Genomic DNA, 20429 nt, shown 5'->3' on the forward strand with positions numbered 1-20429 from the left:
GTTAAAAAAATTTTCAAGCTGTACATTTAACTGGAATATAATTTCGATAATACACTACACTTGATCTGGTCTTATGTTTTTATACCAAATTAATTTACTTTTTAATTTCTCAAATATTGTAGTATTCTAAATAAAAAAAAAAAAATTCCCAATGCAATAAAGCGAATGTAAAAATGAAACGCGTCAATCACACCCCCTAGTGGGAAAGTACATATCATATTGCGGTTAGTGTTTTTTTACGAAAGCTTTGATAACCGTGTTAATGTAAAGCAATTTTGCAGAATCATAGGTTTCTTGAATTACATCTTATATTACATTCTAGGGGCAGATATAATATTGCACCACATTAGAATATGCAATAATCGTACATCAGAGCTGGTTTGACTTCATTGAAACTTGAAAGGTGTGCAAGCACACTCTCACAAGATTCGTATAAAGGTACAGAGTCAGCTATTATCGCGTTGCTAAGAGTTACAACTTGTTGGTTCTAAATAATTTAGAATGTACTGCTAACGATTGTAAGAAACAGTTACAATGAAAAGAAACGTTCTAACAAGTTTAATATATTTCTTTTTCAATGATTCAGATAGAAAAAGAATGATACTTAAAGCATAAATTAATTTCACCTTGAAATTTATTATTCTGTTTACTTTTTTAGTAAATGATTGAATTGGTAGGTGGTGCAAGTAATGTGTTATATCAGAAAATCACGGTTCTTTCACAGGTGTTGAAATTTTAATTAACAGAATGCAACATTGTTTTTCAACTTAGGTAGTTAGTTCAACGTCTTTGTTAAATAATACACTTAAACGTAGTATCGCCATTATACTAAACAAATAATAAATATTGCTTCCAGTTATATTTGTTCCTGTTACAAATATTGAATTTTCGATCAATACAGCAACAACAATCGTATGAATTACTTTTAATTCATTATTGATGTACAGAACTGCAATGCAGTCAACATTGTAACGGAAATGACCTTGTAGCATATGCTTTGTTTTTAGTGTCTTTGATGGTGCAGTTATAAGATCAAGACAATTGCATAATGATAACCGTTTACATTTTCTACTAAATAACAGCAGATATTCTATTCATTCTTTGTAGGTTTTAAAGAAGAGGAATGTGACGAATGTTATATAAGATAATCGCACCTGATATGTGCTCTGGCAAATTCATATCATTAATTTAGTTAGCGGTTCTACAATTCATGCTTTGCGTAATCGAGAAAATCTAGTCCAAAGTAATTGCATCACACGAAATTTCTTTTTACACGACTCCTACACGCGAGCATTTATATACTTGGAGCTACTATTTGAATCTGTAAGTTTATGTGCGATGTGTTTTTTTTTTGCAGGAGCTGCGTAATGTGACGAATTGCAAAAACACTTTTGCGAAAACATTTGCGAAACACTGTTCGATAACTATTTCTATAAAGATTCTTCTGGTAGAACTTAATATACTGTTCAAAGCAGCTGTATCGGTACAAATGAAGAAATCAATATCGTTGCTTCGTCAGAAGTATTTGTACTACGCCAGCTAGAGATTCAGTAAATACTAAGCATACGATATTTTTTATATTCTTAACAATTAGTTTTACATTTTTACATTTTTATGCATGATTTATTCTGGAACGTGAATTATTTTTATGTTACGAGATCTTGTAATTATTTTGAGTAACATAATTTCTAATGGATTTTGTAAGTTTTCTACAGTTTATCAAACTTAGAGGTTTACCATGCGTCCGATAAAATTACGGATGAAATCGTCTATGTGAACGATAATAATGCTGCCTTATTCAAGCTTTTCTAGGAAACAAAAAGCAATTTCATAGAATGTAAACTTACTCGGAAGAATAACGTTTTTACTCAATGGAAAATATAAAGAACAATAAAGAATCTGAAGGTGTTATTACAGGACTTTACGCATATTTTTCAGACTAATTTATTTTAGTTTCGCAATGGAATTTCAGTGAAAGATTATACCACATATGCAGCTGTTTTTTAAGAATACTTATATTTTTTACGGTACAACGAGGTATTACAGCATCGAAGAAAATGATTGTTACGGATAAATATACAGATATTTGAATTTATTACTGTCCAATCTCTAAATTCTTGGAAAATTGTTTATTACTACAGGTGTCTTTAATTTATTTTAAACAGAAAGATACGATTTTTGTCTTATAATATAGAAAGAGAATATTGAAGATGAGTTCATGTTCAAGGTTGCACTGGGTCAAATACGACGGAAATAACGTAGAACGTCTACAATGCTCTTACATTGAACAAAAATACCTAAAGCCTTTCGAATGATTTTCGTTTTCAAAAATTACTTTTCCGGATTCTTCAAATTATGATTTTAGTGCTTTTCACCATCTTGATAGTACAGTATAAATAATTATAAGGCTGTTCAATTTTTCCTTTATTTCTTACCTTCTGTGATATTGAAAAATACCTACTTACGGAAAAATAAACAAGTCCCTATTTTTTATCCACTTTCCTACCATTTTAATGTTATACTTTAATGTTATACAATATTACAATGTATATAAATCTGCGTATTTGGCTGTAAAGCAGCCACTTTTTAAAAATAAGCATTCTGAAATAGAATTACTTTCAGATGACTGGATATGTATATCATATCTCACTTGGACACATTTCAATGTCTTGCTCAGTGCTTCTCAACCAGGTTAAAGGTTTTTAGGTTCTTTTCTTGATTGTTTTTAAAGATTTCAACGATTAATGCTTCTCTATTATAGTAATTTGATAGTATTATTAATTTAAACTTTACCTTGCAAACAATGATCTCTAAACAAATTGCCGAGTGTTATCTTTTCAAGTTTTATCTTTTATATCTGTAATTCAAGTGTTTTTCTTCGAAGCTTACATTTTGGTAATTGAAATCTTGAGTAGTGAAAGTAAATTGAAATGCAGAATTTATATCATTATTGATAACTCTTCATATCATTAAGAATTGTCATTAATTAGATATTATTATTAAATCTAGTATACATGATACAAAAAGAAACACGAGACAAAAGTTCTATTGGAAATTTAAACATTTAAAAAATTTTTAAAACAGTAAGGAAAAAATAATGATAAAAAAGTGAATTGTTTCAGAATCACTCTCTATAATTCACGCTCGATATCGGCGTATGTATGTATTTAGTTCTCGACAATAACTGCTTAGATATGTTTTATAATATTAAAAACAAGGAGATACGTGTCAGCATTAAGAAAAAGAAAAAGAATGCTTTAACATGCTTCACAGAAATAATGATTGTAAAGTAATTTGCTTTCGTTTACAATCGATATATAATCTCTGTTAAAATACGCGGTAACAGTAGCCTTGCATATAGACTAGCGTACGTGTCGTTTTTCCATGTATAATACGATATGACATAACAAACGTATTCAAAAGTCAATCATGCCTAATTTACAAAATTATTTTTAACGACTCACATGCTGAGTCATAAGATTTTACATACTTCCTTAGGAAAAATTATTAATTGCAGGATATTTGTTGTATATATTAACCTGAAAATGATGTATATACAGCTGGTACTTTAAATAATTGACAAAATGTTCTATCCAATTAGTCAGTAATTATAAAAAGTATTTGGAGTATTTTAAAATAAAGATAAGATTTTTTCACGAAGTATAATACTTAAAATGTGTAAGGGTATTTGTATTATTTCAGAAACCCCTATTTTCCACAAATTTTTAAAAATAAAGACGTGCATAATTTAATTTCATTACATTTAACCTTCTTCACTGGAAACTTTAAACATTAGTATTATCAAGACTGCATGCAAGACTGGTTTTACGGTTTTAAGCGGTCTATAGAAAACAATTTCACGCAAGTGGACGAAAGAATATTAAGATAAACAAATTCTTATCTAAAAAATAAAAAAGGAAGACAAAAAATAGAGAACAAAATAGTTCACAGTTCACCGCATAGTAATCGACCTTTGTCAAAGTCACGCTGTGTTATTTATCGATCTGTTCAGATCGTAGATGTATACCCAGTGATGCATTCTTAACAAAGGTGTAAAAAAAAAAACACTTGATGGCATGTGGCTATTGTGGCACTATTGTTCTATTGCTATTGATACAGATATATTGTATTCATAACCGCGTAAGTACGTATTCATATTTTCATTATTTTTCCCGCTCAAATATTGCACGTTTCGTAAACTAATATTTTCCATTCATATTTTTAATTTAATAAAATTCACACGTTTAATATTAATTATTCAATATTGAATCAAAATTATCAGTACAATCATTACTACATTTAATCAAACGACTTTGCATAAATGAATAAATTACGGCTTGTAGCATAAGTTTTACCTGTTACGTTCAATTACCCATGATATGAATTTTCTGTTTTTGCTTGAAAACTTTCTTTTTATCAGCTACATTTAATTAATTATTGATTATAGATAATCTTTTTGTAGTAGTCACCTAGGTTTCTTTTATGTTGCTATATGTACGTATTAAATTTTGAGGTTATCTAACACCATCTGTTTACAGTTTCAAATAATTTTCTTGGATCAATCGCCACATTTTAAGGTTAGAGAACAAAGCACGCATTGACTTGTTGGTTCGACTTGAACATTTTTCTATACACCGTATAGCATTATAGACGGTCTTGCGCAATATCTACACGTGATGAAATTGCACACTCTCTTAGCGTGACATATGTCATGCAAGCTAACAGAAAAATTAATTTACTTTCGAGAGGCAAACACAAACTTTAAACAATTTCTGGTTTTATTTAGAAGTGAGTAAGAAGTACATAATTATAACACATAACAGATACGAATACAATTTGATCACTTCTTATTCTTGCTTTTTTCAGATACTTTTACAGAAAATCGATCGATCTTTCACTACTTGTTACATATGAATATTTTCATTTGTCAACCTTGAGGCATGTACGGCCATTGTAATTTCCAAATGTTTTCAAGTGAATCCCGATACAACTATCAGATACAAAAGATACTTTCCCAATGTAAAATAAGATTTCTCGTCAACTGAGATAAGGCAAACGAGTAACTTAGTTGCATAATAATTTAAATTTCCGAAATCAGAGGTACATGTAACAAATATTTTGCTAGTAAAATATGATGTTAGTTTATTTGTTTCTACAAAATGTATTAAAAAATAAAAGAGTTCAACGGAATACACCTACAATCCATAAATATATTTTACTGACGACTTTGTAGCAACAATCAGTTTGCATATATATTACGGAACACTTTATCGCGATAATGAACTGACGCAAACCAGGAAAAGTTGTTTGTGACAATCAGCTGCGTATGTTTATCGAATCTCAACGTGAGAGTCTCGTTTCGTGCGATCCATAAAAAGAGAACGTGTACGGTTCAAAGTCCATAATAGAAATTTGTTCATTTCTCACTTAGTTCGTGGATCATCGTTACGAAATCAAAAGAAGATCATCACTTATTTATCGATGCAATATTTAATTAATTAAATTAACGAAATTGTTGTTTAATATTCAGTCGACATTAACTTACAGTTGTTCTTAAACGCATTATTATTATACGTTGTTCGTTTTGATATAAATGTCGAGGGTCTCGGTTCGTTTTCGTTCGCGGAGTTTGCTAACACAGATTTTCAGAATATTTTAGCTTACATTGTTGTATCTCAGTTCCTCGAATCTTTAACGCTTGGCAGAGCAATGTAAAACACGCAGTGAATTTCTTCGAAAACATTCATTGTGGTTCTTATTTTTCGAGCTAGGAGTTTCGACGTTACTGTTTGCTAAAAGAAGGACCAAAAACATCGAGTACGCATTGCACAATATGAAATGGCGACACAATAAAAACAAATATAACATAAATAAGATATCGAATAATATTTCAGCTACGTATTGCTGAATGTAAATAACAACGAGGATATATTTTTATCGGGACCCTTTAATTACGATAAATGCAAAAAATTCACAGCGAACCGATTAGGACTGTTCTGATTGTGCACGTACGGTGTAATCGTAATTGTTTACTGGGATAATTCGACGTAACGTCTCGTGACTGAGTCACATCGACTCATCGACCGTGGACTTTCGATTTAATGTAAAAAAATTCACGTAATTTCGTTGTATGGTTTCGTAATGACAGGAACAGAGGTAATTTAATAAACATGGAAACTGTGGGTGTGAAATCCGCTATTTGTACACGTGAAAACACGTTATGAAGGACGAACAATTCCAGAATTTATCGTCGACACTCGATAAAGCATAAACTTATCCGTATACGTCGCGTTTCAAGACCAGAAAGGTGTACTCTAAATATGGTCGTTCAGTAATTCCACGTAAATTACGACACACGATAAACCAGAATCGATTTATAGTTCACACTCGATAGAAAGCAAACAGGTTGTTTTATTGACTTTAATTTTAACGCGCGAAAAGAATCTTACTTTTAACTTTTTTGGAACACACCTTTAAAACAAATTGACATAATCAAGCTGTCACATATTAACAAGCTGTTGATAGTACAGTAATAACGCGACGTGCTACTTACTGAAAGTTCTATCACGTGCACCAAATCAAGCTCTTCTTCTGGTGGGTATCATAGCAGGTGAACTACCTATAAAAAATAAGTACACGATGTTTCACCGACGAATATGTAACGCGTGCACACATCGCGACAAAGAAACTTCTACGAATGTATGAATACAATTACGAGCAAGTAACAAAGATGGAGAGAGAGAAAACGAGAGTGAAAGAAGACAGACGAGTCGCCCAAACACAACAACGCAACCTTTAGCGACGTCGAAATACTACTAACTGTTGGCGTCAAGTTTCAATCAGGTTATGCAAACCCTGCAACCCCCCCACTTTTCTTTTCCTCTTGTATACCTACGCACGTGACTCTCCAATGCGTACCACATTTATGTAAGCTCGTGTATATGTACGCCTGACTAGATGCGTCACTCGATTTGTATAACGCGCGCGAACATTTTGTAACAGTCATGTGTAAAATTAGTTTTACAATTTAATTTAAATTTTATAATTAAAATTCGGTATCATTTTTTTTTTACTGTAAACTAGAAAAATATTGAAATAAATCTGCACATTTTAATGCAATGTTAATGAATACTTCGATATTTTTCTGATGTGTTTCGCGTTAAGAGCTACTTTTATAATGGCATGCTTAGAGTTTTATCGTTCTTTTATAAATAAACATTTTATTAAGAACGAAAGATTAAGAAGCGACGAAAGGTTAATTATCACGAATTATGATTTTAAAGTAATTGAAATTTGTTCATCCAAGTGCAATTGTACTCGTGTGTAATGTTACGTGGAATATTTGTTAGAAAATATTTAGGTTAGGTTAGCTTAATTATATTATTAAATCATTTCATAAGTCTAGTTGATTGTACAAAATTTTGATATAAAAAATTGAGTACGTAGTGTTTGAAGATTTAGAAAAAAAGAACGCAGGTATGATTAATGTTGCTTTCGTATATAAAATTTATCTATAACATAAATTTATGTATAACGATTTGCGGAGTAAAGCGATATCTAGTAATAGAATCATTCAAGTGTTTATACAACTTTAAGTATGTACATATATCACAGTCAAATTTTGATACCTAAGTACTTATCATAAATGTTCGATATTTAGGAGTGTTCTGTTTTTTAAATTAATGACTTCAGCTTTAATTCCATTATGTATTGTGATGTTCAGAGTACTCTAAGCGGATGCTGTTATTGAATCATTGTAGGTATTTCTCATCTAATAGATGTTCAATCAGATCTGTGTATACAATGCGTATACTTCAACAAAATGCAAATGTTTTGTTCTGAAATGACTTGTTCATTAGAAATATTGCGATGCAAAAGTGACGATAATGTTGTTTGTTAATATCCTTTGTTTTTATCATTTATCCTCTACCAACGTGATACAGAACGTATTTCTAATGAGTAAACGAAATGTAACGAAGAGGTTAAGTGGGTGTTCAAAATGATACGTCATGTGTGCGTAATATTGGTATACAGTAAGTCGTAATTATAGCAAGTTAAGTTATTACTGTCACGCGTGGCGACGTTCATTTGCCATAACAGTTGAAGTGTCATAAATATGTGACGTGTTGCAGCGAATACAGCGAAGTGCAATAATGAACCATTGTAATGAACAATTTCGCAAGTTATTTTTAAATGAAATTACTGCTCAAATTCAAATTTGAATTTATTACCATTTGGAAGATTGCGTGATTTACATAATCATGTTTGAATAAGATTACACATATTGCAATAATAAGATTATGGATTTCCTAAAGCTTATTAGCTACTTTCAACAACCTTGTCACAATTATTGCTCGTGATCGCGAGGCAGATATTGCTAATTTATATTGTAGATAAAGGAATACTCGAGATTATGCTTCCATTAACAATCCAAAAAATATCAGAATACTTTATTGACTTTTGGGGGTGTGGCATAGACAAGAAATTATATAAAAGCTACTAATATCATAACCTACCAATGTAATCCATTTAGTTTTATTAAAAGAACGCTTTTAAAAGAACGTTTCAAAGATTGGATTTTGAAATTATGGTATCGTAATGGATTGTTCGTGATACCATAAATGACGAGAAGAACGATTATGATCAGACTTATTGCAACACAAGTCCTTCTTTAAAGTGCTCTTGTAGTCTAAGAAAGTAAGAATTGATTTTAGAACATCGATCGGTATATGGACGGTAGACAAAAGGCATTGCTTCATAAAAGAAATCATTTTTTTTACACCCTTTGTAAATTTTTACTGCATTTTATATTAATAAATTCTTGTTCCTTTGAACAATATTTTCTTTTAAATGTCTATTTGTCTAAATTTTAATATCGTTCAGTTTTTAATAAAATCGAGAAATCGTTAATTTTAAGGTATATATGTATAAAGTAAATGTTGACTGTTATACTACATAAGCATAATTATATAAATGTTAACGGGAAAAGTAAATTGTGGTTTTTATCGATTTACGTACTATCTGTTAAGTTACACATGTAAAAGGTCAGAGAGATTTGTACAGTACATACAGTTTTTACGAATGAAAAAGATCGGAAAGTACCAATACCTAAGGGTATTTTATAATAGTATTCATTGATATAAAGAAAAGTGAGAGTTAATCGTGTATGCAAAGATCGTTAGAAATTGAATAACTTTTATCTGGGCTTTTGCACTTAACCAAGGTCTATTATTTAATACAGGTCAGCTATATCTTCTTCTGATATCTAGAGTTTAAACAAGCTATGTTACATTCATTCTCTATGACAAAGAGGAAAAGAAAGCTGCTCTACTCACGAGTATATCTTTTAATCTCTTCCGGCGATTTTGTAAAAAGAGTTCATTGCGATAGAGAAATAGTGGGTTTAATACTGAACGACAAATAAGATAATGCTTATCAAGGCTACCGCTGAGACATTATATGGCGAGAAAACAGATAACAGGATGATGTCTGGGCGCACGAGTTTGTTAATTGATTAGTATAAATTGGGGAGAAGCATACAAGACAATTAAGTGATGTACTGTTCCGGGTGAATGAATCTCGACACATTTGATACTGTATTTTTATGTTAATTAGATCACATTTTGATATATATATATATATCTTATACGTGTATATACGTGTATATATACACACACGATACACGCATTCCGTTCTTGCTGCTTAATGATTTATTTGGTAGCTTCAGGTACAGTAGTCGCTACATTTTTTTATCGGTAAAAAAATATTCTTTATCATAATCGTTATAGGAAACTGAATGATTTCTACAAATGATAATCGCACTATTACGTATTATACATATCTTCTACGTATTCTTATAATACTTTTTTTTTGTTAAATATATGTATGAATTTATAGAAACAAATAATATTAAATCACAGAGGGTTCGTCTGGGACGAAAATGGAAAAATTCGACATTCGAAAAACAATTTCGAAACTATTTTTCAGTGTTTTCTCGAACTTGCTTTAATACGTAATAACATACTTTGTACAAATAGCGTGAGATCTCCTTGTTTGTTATTTGAATAGTGTCATGTATCTCATGTAAATGTTTAACTCATAGTTTGACTTTACGATAGCTTATCTTGAGTTGCTTCAGTTGGGTGTATTTATATTTACGTACATTTTACATGCATTATTTTTTTATCATACATGATATTTATATACAATTTGTAAAAGCACTCTATCATGTATTTGATAGTCCTTTCAATTTTTCCGATGTTTTTAAGATTATATTTATATTTACAATTCGTAAGAACATTTTAGATTTTAGATTTAACAATTTCGTTTACTGAATACTGCGAATATGTAACCGTTATCTCTAACTTTATAATGTTGTATCCTCCTTTTATGCTTATGCAATGTTTAGAATGTTATAGTACAATTTATAAATATACATTTGGCAACAAAATTATGCAATCATAAACATTTTTATTTACCTGTTCGATGCTACGAAAAAGCAACACGATATAATTCATATCGTATAAATGTAAACGATACAATGTACTAACAAACACTGACCATTTTTCTTGTAAAATAAATTTTAATGTAAATATAAAATAATAAATCAACTTCAAATTCAGATCTAATTTTCTATAAAATCCTATCTGTAGCTTTCCGCTATCTTCATTTCGTTCCACTAAAAAATTCCTTCACAATGAAACAAAGAGACAAAGAAAGTAAGTGTACAATTTCTGTATAAGTGTCTCTGTATCTCTCGAGTAAATGCTTGTACTTTGTTGCAATCAATTAGAGCTTAACGGTTCGCGAATAACTCACACGTCTAGGCTTATCGATTTGCCACATTTCATTACCTTTAGTCGTTTTTTATTTTCTCGTTAAAACAAAAATGAGTCCATCCCCCTCTTACCGTACAGATAACACGGCAGCTTTCAACATAGTGTCACAATTTCAAAATTCACAGATTTCAATAGCATTGTTCTAGAACTCGCGTATCACAATTCGGTCGTAGCTACTCCCCAGTACTGTTGCATTCTCGTCGCGTCTTGCTCCAACGAGTCTAATCCGTTTCTTTCCTGAATGACAGCGAAATCGTATTCGAGATTATACGGCATCAGCCTTTGCAGGCTGCCGAAGTAAGCCGCGTTCGGACCTCCATTCAGTAATCTTCTTCCGCTACCAAATCGCACAATGGGCGGTCTCGGAAGGGAGGGATTAAAGGATCTGGCACTTCCGAACCTCTTCGATAGAAAAGGCAAATTGCCACCTAATTGAGGCGTGGATCTCGATTGACCTCGCCGTAGCGGGGTTCTCGTTAAGGTGTCCAATTCCTTGTCGAACAAGAGCTGAGTATTCTGTTCCAGCATATACTCCCAGCATCGGAACTGTTCCTCGCTGAGAGCGCCAGATCTCTCGGACACGGTGTCTTCTTGTGTCGTTAGACAAGTTGATACCTTTAAATTTTACGTTGTAATTTTATTTACAGAGTATTTACAATGTATCCTTTATTTTAAGTTAATTATCACTTGGTATGTAAAGTATATTTTAAGAATAAAAAAAATTACATAAAAGATTGCAGTAACGTTATTTTACCTTTCTCGTGCCATTTTCATTTGTAAAAACGCTCTGACGAGCTTTGTTCGTGGCTCTGGAAGCAGCACTTCCAGGCCAGACTCTACCAGAAGGGTGTCTCGACTTGAAGGTACTATCGCTGGCTTGGTCGGATTGGCCGCTCGGTGAGCTTCTATCATCTTTATACGGCGGACTTTCATTCTCCTGCGTAGGTCGACGGTTCTTGAAGTATTTACCAGACCCGTTGTGTGCTTTGTTCGACCTGCATAATTTAAAATTGTTCAATCATACCATGTCTATACACTCTATGACAATGCTTCCACACATTCCAGCCATTCTTTGTATAATTTTCAAAATAAAGCTTTTAAACGAATTATTCTCGACACTATTATACCACCTAGTATATCGCAATTATTAAGCTACTTTGTACTGGAGCGAACAGTTCCTACAACCTCTATTACGTAATTTCGTACGAACTGTCTTACCTATTCACTATGCTTTTCAGCACACCGTTCAAATAATAGCCCTCATTCGTGTGACAGCAGCAAGGTCCCGGTGGTTTATGTGCAGCTGGTGGCACGCAACAAGGACAAGGACATCCAGCCTCAGTCTGACCTCTATTTTTACCGACCGCGTGCCTCAGCTCCCTCATCAGCTGATCCAAATCGCCCTGGCTGGGTCCTGTTAGCCTTACAACGACGATACTCAAATTATCCTCTGCACCGTAAGCTTGCGCTAAATCTTGAAGCCTTTTGGCGGCCAACACAGGGCTAGCCTCTGCTCTAGCTTCTCGAACGGCTTCCTGAATACTCAACACCTCCCACAATCGTCGATTACCAATTATAACAAATTCGTCGTCGTCCTCTAGGTCCACTTCCTCGAAAGTCGGGTCAGGTACCACCAGAGGAAACATGGCCGCGTTGCCCAATTGATTTTTCACAGGAACTTTCTTAGGCGGAGCTAAGGTTAAAGGGCCAGCTGCTCTGCAGAGAACCGCTTTTGCATCGCCAGACGTGGCTACTTTCAACGAATACTTCGTCGGTGCTTTCGGGTATCCCGGTTGCGATTGAATTCTTACAATATGCACCAGTGTCGCATCGATCCCGTATTTTTGGCCCTTCTCTTTTAACTCTCGATGGGCGGAGAGTAACGTGTACTTTAAGTATTCTTTAGACGTCTCCCGGACGGTCCTCTCCTCCAGTAAGAGGCGCGGGATCATTTCTTGAAGAGCGCTTGGCGCTTCTTGGTTCGAGCCGCCGTCGAATACACCAAACAAACCTTCCACGTTGCAGAACGACGGCATCCGGACTTGCGATACGTACAATCTGTGCATAAGAATTGGACGATTAAACATACAGTTTGTTTAACTTTGTATAATTTGTAATTTAATACAAAAAGAAACAATATAAGAGAATATGTAATATTGACCAACAATAAATGAGAATTGATTAGAAACAATATCGATTTCTTTTTTACCTTTCCCTCGACCCTGCTGTTTCCGAAAATCCAAGTCTCCACGGTTGTTCTGAACCCTTTTCCGCGGAAACGATCTCCTGCTGATGAGGATGAGAGGGTAGACTTGGTCTGTTCTGACCCGACACATCAACCAAAGATATTGGTCGCTGCGATCTGTACACTTGGAATTGTCTGGGGTCTACGTGGAGCCTCGAGTTGCAAGATATGTCGAGAAATTGAAGTTGAGGTGGCACCAGTGTGGCCAGGTTCACCCTGTCTAACTGGTTGTGAGCTAGATCCAAAACCTGTATAAAGAACAGTAGTTTCATGTTCAAACGTTTCTTTCATTGTTATTGATTTTGAGTACATGGGGTAACAGAAAGTTTGATCACAATAAATACTGAGAAGAAATTTCACAATAAACTTAAAGTAAAATAAAACATTCCAATGAAGTGTTCGTAATTTTATTTAAATTTATCAGCTATTTCTGTATAAATTGTGACTTGTAAAGCAATAGGAGTAGAGTTTTCTGTTTACCCATGACATTACCTTTAACGATGCTGTTTTATTGAATGTCGGACAAGTTAGGAGCCGATTGGAATGGACACGCAAGACACGTAAATGCCGTAAATTGGCTACATTGTCCGGTAGGTATTGAAGACGATTTCCAGACAATACTAATTCTTCCAGGTCTTTCCACGAAGCTATACAACTGCAAGTCGATAGTCTTTTAATATTTCATTCTAATCGTGAGACATTGAAGGGGCAAATAAAGTGTTGCAGATTATACCTCTCTGGAAGCGTGTCTAAAGTGTTGTACGCTATATGAAGAACTCGTAATGAAGACAATTTTGCAAGAGTATCCAAAGCTGTGTCTGTCAAACAATTCGCCGTGAGATATAATTTCTCCAAATTGTGATTGTTATGTCGATTTTTGTTTCCTTCTCCCAAGTGTGGAAGTTCTGATAATCGATTGTTGGAGAGATTCAGAACTTTCATTCTATAGAAAAAAGTATTTGTCAGTATAATTTCAATTACATTGTGTTAGGTTTAAATTTACAATATATTTCCCTAATCATTTATGCAGCAATACAGAGTTGTCAAACAACTATAATGTTCTTATAAATATACAGACATAAATGTATCATAATTTTTCCAAATTTTCTTATCAAACAGATGATTCTAACATTCATAACATCGAGATACAATATATCCTGTATTTCTGTGCTACTATGTGCACGAGAAACAAAGTCGTTCACATACTTTTCCGTGTTGATGAAGAAACTTGTTGGTAACGCTGTCAGTGCATTGTCTTGTAGCGTCAAGTGAACGATGTTTAGTGGTTTTCTAGGTGGTGGAAGAGCCTGCAGTCTATTGTGGGGTAAGTGAAGAACCTCCAGCCTCGACGGCTGCGTTAGCAGTCTGTCTGGAAGCGCTGTTAAGGCATTGTGGGAAGCAAAAAGTGCGCGCAGCAAGGGTAGATCTGGCGTCCATTCCGGAAGAGCATCTAAATTATTGCTAAAATAAAATTATATTATTGCAAAAGAAAATAATAAATAACTTAACCTATATGAAATAATACTTGTATATAAGATATTTTATACATAGTAATTATGTGATCCAGATATACTTTAATTAAAAAAAAAATTCTTCTGGAGAAATCTGATTTTGTTTGTGTTATTAGAAATAATAAGAAAGAAAAGAGAGAATACGAAAATTTGATCAGGAATGTGGTTTTATAATTTATTATTTTTATTATCTCATTTTTACTTACTAAGAAACGTCTAGGTGTTCTAGATTCACAGGTACTGGTTCGATAGTTAACTTTTTTAGTTCTGAAAGATAACGAATGGTTTGTTTTAATAAGAAACTGGTTCCCACGTTCGTTACTTGTAAATGGTGAAAATGTGAAGAAAAAAACTCTTACTGTTGTTTCCAGCAATAAGGGAAACAAGATTCCTCCCGCAAACCGTCAGTTCTGTTAAAATATTTCGCGCGCAACGAACGCTCCTCAATTCTTGAAGAGCACTGATGTCCAATTTCTCAATGCTATTTTCACTGACGTCTAGATGCGTTAAATTCTTGATTAAAAAGGAAATAGAAATGGTAACGATCAATAATCATTATCTCGAGATTACGTTATGTCATAATCGCATTTATATAGTATTAAGAAAAACTCTTACTCCGTAATTTCCAAGAATGATGTTTCCTTTCAATTGAGTATTCCGTAGATTGACTTTATACAGATTATTTTGATTATTCTTCTCATCTTTGCAAGCTTTACTGTGATCTGTCTTCGATAAAACATCCTGAAAACAATTAAAAAAAATTCAGTTTCACATTCCAATAGAATTGAACTTTTTACGAAAACATAAAATGTTTAATAACAATTTTTGTATATTTATTTATGTTTTTTAAACATTTTCACTGCATTAACTATTTTTCTAGGTGCATATAATTTAATAGAAGAATACGTACAGAGCAATATGTACGTTATGCGTTTTTGAACATGCAGTATTTCATTATTTCGCCACTAGGTGGCTCACAGATCTACTAAGTTTCTCGAAAGGAAGTATACGCACCGGGTTGCATATAAGGGTACTGGAAAAGTTAATTCGTCACTCTGGTTTCCCTTCAAGTCACGCATAAATCTTTCGCCTTTTACTAAAGATTTCCGTGGAGGGGAACAATTGATGAGTCTATAGACTAATTTTTTGTGTGCCCGGCGTAAGCTGGGTCATAATTTATAATAAAGCATAAAGAATACTTTCAGGTGTTCATTAACAAAACCATAATAAAGATCTAAAACTAGATCTAATTCAAAGTTCTCGAAGTACTTTAAAAACTAGGTCAAGGTTTCTCAAAAAATCTACCTTGATGATTCGGTGTACGTGTTAAAATGAACATAGAAAACACACCTGTTGTCATTTACAGATCGATAATTCATTTTTAAGAGAGATCTCTATTATCGCCATCTTCTACACTTCTAGTTAGATAATATCTACACACATATTTTTCCCAATAAACATTTATTTTGCGTAATTTCTTTACCAAACACTGGACAAGATACTATTTATCAATGCCTATATATATGTATAAAAAAAAAAAAAAATCTACAAATATTTATCCTCGATTTTTATACGGACAGTAACTCGTACACACTAGTTTCAACTTGCAAGAATTCTAACGGAGGACTTGGTGAAACTAAAGAGGAAGTCGGGTTCGGATAAAATTTTTCAGAATCCTAAGAGTTCATTCAATTGAATTTCTAGAGCACGATTTACGATCTTCCTTTCTCTGGAGTTAATTAAACGGAATAATTGCTCGATTCGTTAGCATGGAGTTACGTTTTTTCTTTTTTTTTTTTGCAACGCAGGTTGCCTCATCGTTCCTCGACCAGCGGCTGTTCATCGTAACGGTACTTCCACGCGAATTTTGAATTACAAAACGCTTTAATAATTTCACGAAACGCATTCGACTTACCGTTAGTGTGAGGGCTCGCATGTTGAAGAAAGACGGCAAACTGCTGAGGCAATTTCCAGCCAAGGAAATGTTTCTCAAGTTCTTCAGCTCTACGAGCTCGTGTGGCAGCTCTTTGATCCCATTACGATCCAAGATCAGCTCTTTCAGGCTGCGAACAATTATTTTCATCGATCTTTAAACGGTTTCTCTTATAAAGTAACGTTTCAAGTGTTAATGTTAACTTTGTAAATTATATTTTAATTATATCTGATATACTGGGTGTGTCAATAAGTGTGAAATATTAAAATGCAGTGTTATAAAATATTTAAAGTATTTCTTTCATTTTAATGGTTATTGCTTTCGTTTGGTTGAAAAAAATTTAACTCACTTTGATATTTCAAAAAATTTAAGACAAAAAATTGTTAATGCAACTATCGAATGCAATGTATTTCATGTGAAACATTTTTTAATAGAATTAATAAACGCGGAGTTATTTCAGGTGAAAGTTTTTATTGGCTCACCCTGTGTAGTTATATTTTGAGAGTATTGTAACTTATGTTAAATGGTATTTCAAAGGCTGCTATTTATCGGGTCAGTATTTAAAAATAATTTTAATCGATATTTCAAATAAATGGTCAGTATTACATTGATTAATACAAGAAGTGTCAGTATTTTAAATAATCTAACCTAACTTAACCAAGAATTCAAAGTTTACTAACCTAAAAACAACATTGCACAAACAAAATGAGATTTAATACCGACAAATAATTATTTATACTGACCAAAATATTTAGTTTTTTAAATATTTACCATTAATTACAAAAAATACTGACCAAATAAATCGAAGTGTATTTCAAATTGTATCCTACGTGTTCGTAAAGCAACTATTTCTCGTTGTTAAGTGTGAAATGTAAGTTCAGCGCCATTTTCTATCCCGACGTTGAAACTACTTCAGCATGAATGTACAATTGGATAAAATTAAAAGTGTAATCGGCGAAACACCGAGTAATAAACGTTATTTACTTTATTCTTTCTATTTCCTGTTTTTTATTTTACGGTTTTTGATTTGAAGAAATGAAGAAATTGGATTAGCTAATTATTCTCAATAGCAATCTCACTTCTAAGACAACACGAATTTTCCATTCGTTGAAGTGTACAAAATATTGAATCATCAAGAATCCAGTTAAAAAAGGATTAAATAATTATTTAGAAAAAAAATTGAAGTTGCACTTGTTGCTCCTATTCAGCAAGTGTTAAGTTACCGTAATTAAATCAATTAAAATTTGAAATGTAATAATTTTAACATATTACAATACAGTAATGGCAGTAAAATCCTGATTCTTATCAATTTTCAATCTTCACAAATGAAAATCAATTAAACCCCCTAAGCTTTTTTATAATAAAATCCTAAATAAAAATTTATCATCCATTTCTTCCTTAAATAAAAAAATAACTGAAGTATACTGAAAATAACAATTAAGCAATATCCAAAAATCTTATTTTCACATCTCAATTTTATTTTCATCATTTTAGAAATAAATTCTATTTTCATCATTCCAGAAACAAATTTCATTTCCATCGCAATAATTTTTAGCGATTCTCTCCAAAAAGAAAAAAAAAAAAAGCTCCACATAGGGAGTTATATGGCACACAATTCTCACGTTATTGGTTTGCTACAATCTTTTTATTTTAGTATCGCACGGTATTTCTGGTACGCAATCACGATAAAAAGGAAACGAAGATGAATTACAGTTACAGCGATTCGATGTCAATGCACGTTGCACCCTCTTGTTGCACGGACAAACGAATCGGTGAACCTAAACGAACAGGCCGCCCACAGGATGTGCAGTTGAGTAGAAAGTTTGAAATTATGGTGAAAACCTTCCTGGCAGTAAGCATCTGTGTCATCGGACGGACTTTCAGTTTTTAAAGTAAAATCGAAATCGTTGCAGCCGTTAGACGCTATTTTCGAACACTAGAGTCTCGATATATCAATTCTGCTGATAAGAATCTCGAAATGTGAATTAATTAGTAATTTAATTTATGGCGGGAAAATTGTGCGTTTTTGAAAACTGCGTATCTGGCAAATTTGTATTGTTTTGTATTGTAACACTATACATAGTGATATTTGTGTAAGATATTTAGAAGAGAATGTTTGGTTTAAATGGATCGTTTTGAATGAAAGTTTATTATTTAATTAGCCTAATTTTGGTAATAATAATTTTTCGTTTTTTACGGATTGTATATTTTTCTTTGTTTCCATCAATTTCTTTTTGTTCCTGTATGCATGAAAGTAAAAGAAAAAGTGAATTTAATTCAATCAAATTATGCAGGGCGAGCCATGTAAAACAGATCACCTAATTACCTACTGTAGATACATATAGTATAATTTAAATGGTTTCAAAGAAGAAATTTTTTCCGTTTTTCTTTCAAGGTTACCTGTTGTGTTTTACATGAATGTATACACTGTTTCTACTGTGTGCTGCAGCAGGCATTGATATGCCTTTAAGCGTGCATAATAAAACGAACGTGGAATCTAAAATTTTAAATCAACGTGAAACTTCTTTTCCTTGAAAAAAGTTTTCTTCCATCCTGTTTACCCTTTGAAACTATTTAAATTACGTATACAAATTTTCTCGTACCACTATAGCACCCTATACGCTACACTGTCAATGTATGGAGAAAGTAATCACTCAACGATAATGAAATTAGTATAATTCAAGTCCCATTAAAGGAAAAAGAAACTTTTCAATGTGAGTCAATTCAGGTTAGCATAGACAAAAACTTTTTGATAAACCTAATTTTCACTGGAGAACCTGAAAGCCTTCAGTAATCACATATTTGGGCAATGCAATAATTGCACAATGCAATATTATTGAAAATCTATTTCTTTTCCTAATTAGTAATTTAGTTCCTAATTTTCATAATTAGTAATTTAATTCCTAATTTAAAAATTCAGGGATGAAGCAAATTTTCTACAATAGCACCCAAATAAATGCTTCTAAAATTATAACACTATAATAATGAAAAAAAATAAATTAACCGACTAATTTTAATCACATGAAATTTTACATAAATTCACCATAATTTATGCAGAAGTAATATAAGAAATATTTATTTAAAAAATAAATTAACCGATTGATTTTAATCGTACTAAATATTACTTAAACTCATTCCAATTTATACAGAATATTTTACTGGTGCAAAAAAAGAAGATTCTTTGAATTTGAACTAATTTCTATTTTACGTTATCCATTCACCATATCAAGTCACCACTTCACATCCTCTTTATTCACTCCTCTAGCACGCCACTTGTATCTGTAGCACGCAGCAGCCACTTCTCACCTGCTTCGTCATTTCTTATCCTTCGACTGTGCGCTGTTTAAAAAGCGTGGATGCTTTTAAAGATTCAGTGCACCCTTTTCAGCATTTCGTAACAGACAGCTGAAACAGTGCAACATTTACCAGCCTTCCTTTGCGCTTTTAATCCTTCGTTAGACATACAAATCCTCGCTGCTTTATTGTTTATTGTCTTCTTTGTATCACTCAGAGTTTCCAACACTTCGACGAAGGATTTCCTCCGAACAACCAGATTTCTCTGTGCTTCTCATCCGTTAGATGCACACAGATGAAGTAATTCTGTATTCTCTTGTGCAAATCTAGGAAAATCTACTCAACAAACACAGTCTGCTTATCATTTCTTAATCATCAAACTTACAAACGACTTTTTCGACTTCTGCAAATCATTTATAAAATTGTTATTTAAAATTTGATAGATTGCTTGTATCGACGAAGAGTGGTTTTCAGTGTGTCAGGATCACAATGATAATTATGACTGTTTTTACAAGGCAAATATGATAAATTGTGCCTTGATAAAGAATTTTCTTGGAATATCCTGTTTGTTCATTAAATATTCATGATGTGTACAATAATTCAAGGTG

At 32.6% G+C, this 20429-nt stretch overlaps 1 protein-coding gene across 1 annotated transcript in view; it reads right to left on the reverse strand.

Moving 5' to 3' along the window:
* Nucleotides 1-10991: 10991 nt before the first annotated feature.
* Nucleotides 10992-20429, reverse strand: part of LOC108573764 (protein phosphatase PHLPP-like protein) — an 81385-nt gene continuing 71947 nt past the window's right edge. The window contains exons 4-14 of the mRNA XM_017936243.1: nt 16510-16657; nt 15210-15335; nt 14954-15107; nt 14801-14861; nt 14290-14544; nt 13817-14026; nt 13576-13738; nt 13048-13331; nt 12057-12896; nt 11593-11833; nt 10992-11453 (exon numbers count right to left, since the gene is read on the reverse strand). Coding sequence (XP_017791732.1) covers nt 10995-11453; nt 11593-11833; nt 12057-12896; nt 13048-13331; nt 13576-13738; nt 13817-14026; nt 14290-14544; nt 14801-14861; nt 14954-15107; nt 15210-15335; nt 16510-16657 — 2941 coding nt within the window. The 3' untranslated portion in view covers nt 10992-10994. The remainder of the gene's footprint in view (nt 11454-11592; nt 11834-12056; nt 12897-13047; nt 13332-13575; nt 13739-13816; nt 14027-14289; nt 14545-14800; nt 14862-14953; nt 15108-15209; nt 15336-16509; nt 16658-20429) is intronic.

This window comes from Habropoda laboriosa, unplaced genomic scaffold, assembly GCF_001263275.1.
Source record: "Habropoda laboriosa isolate 0110345459 unplaced genomic scaffold, ASM126327v1 scaffold126, whole genome shotgun sequence".
Lineage (NCBI taxonomy): Eukaryota > Metazoa > Arthropoda > Insecta > Hymenoptera > Apidae > Habropoda > Habropoda laboriosa.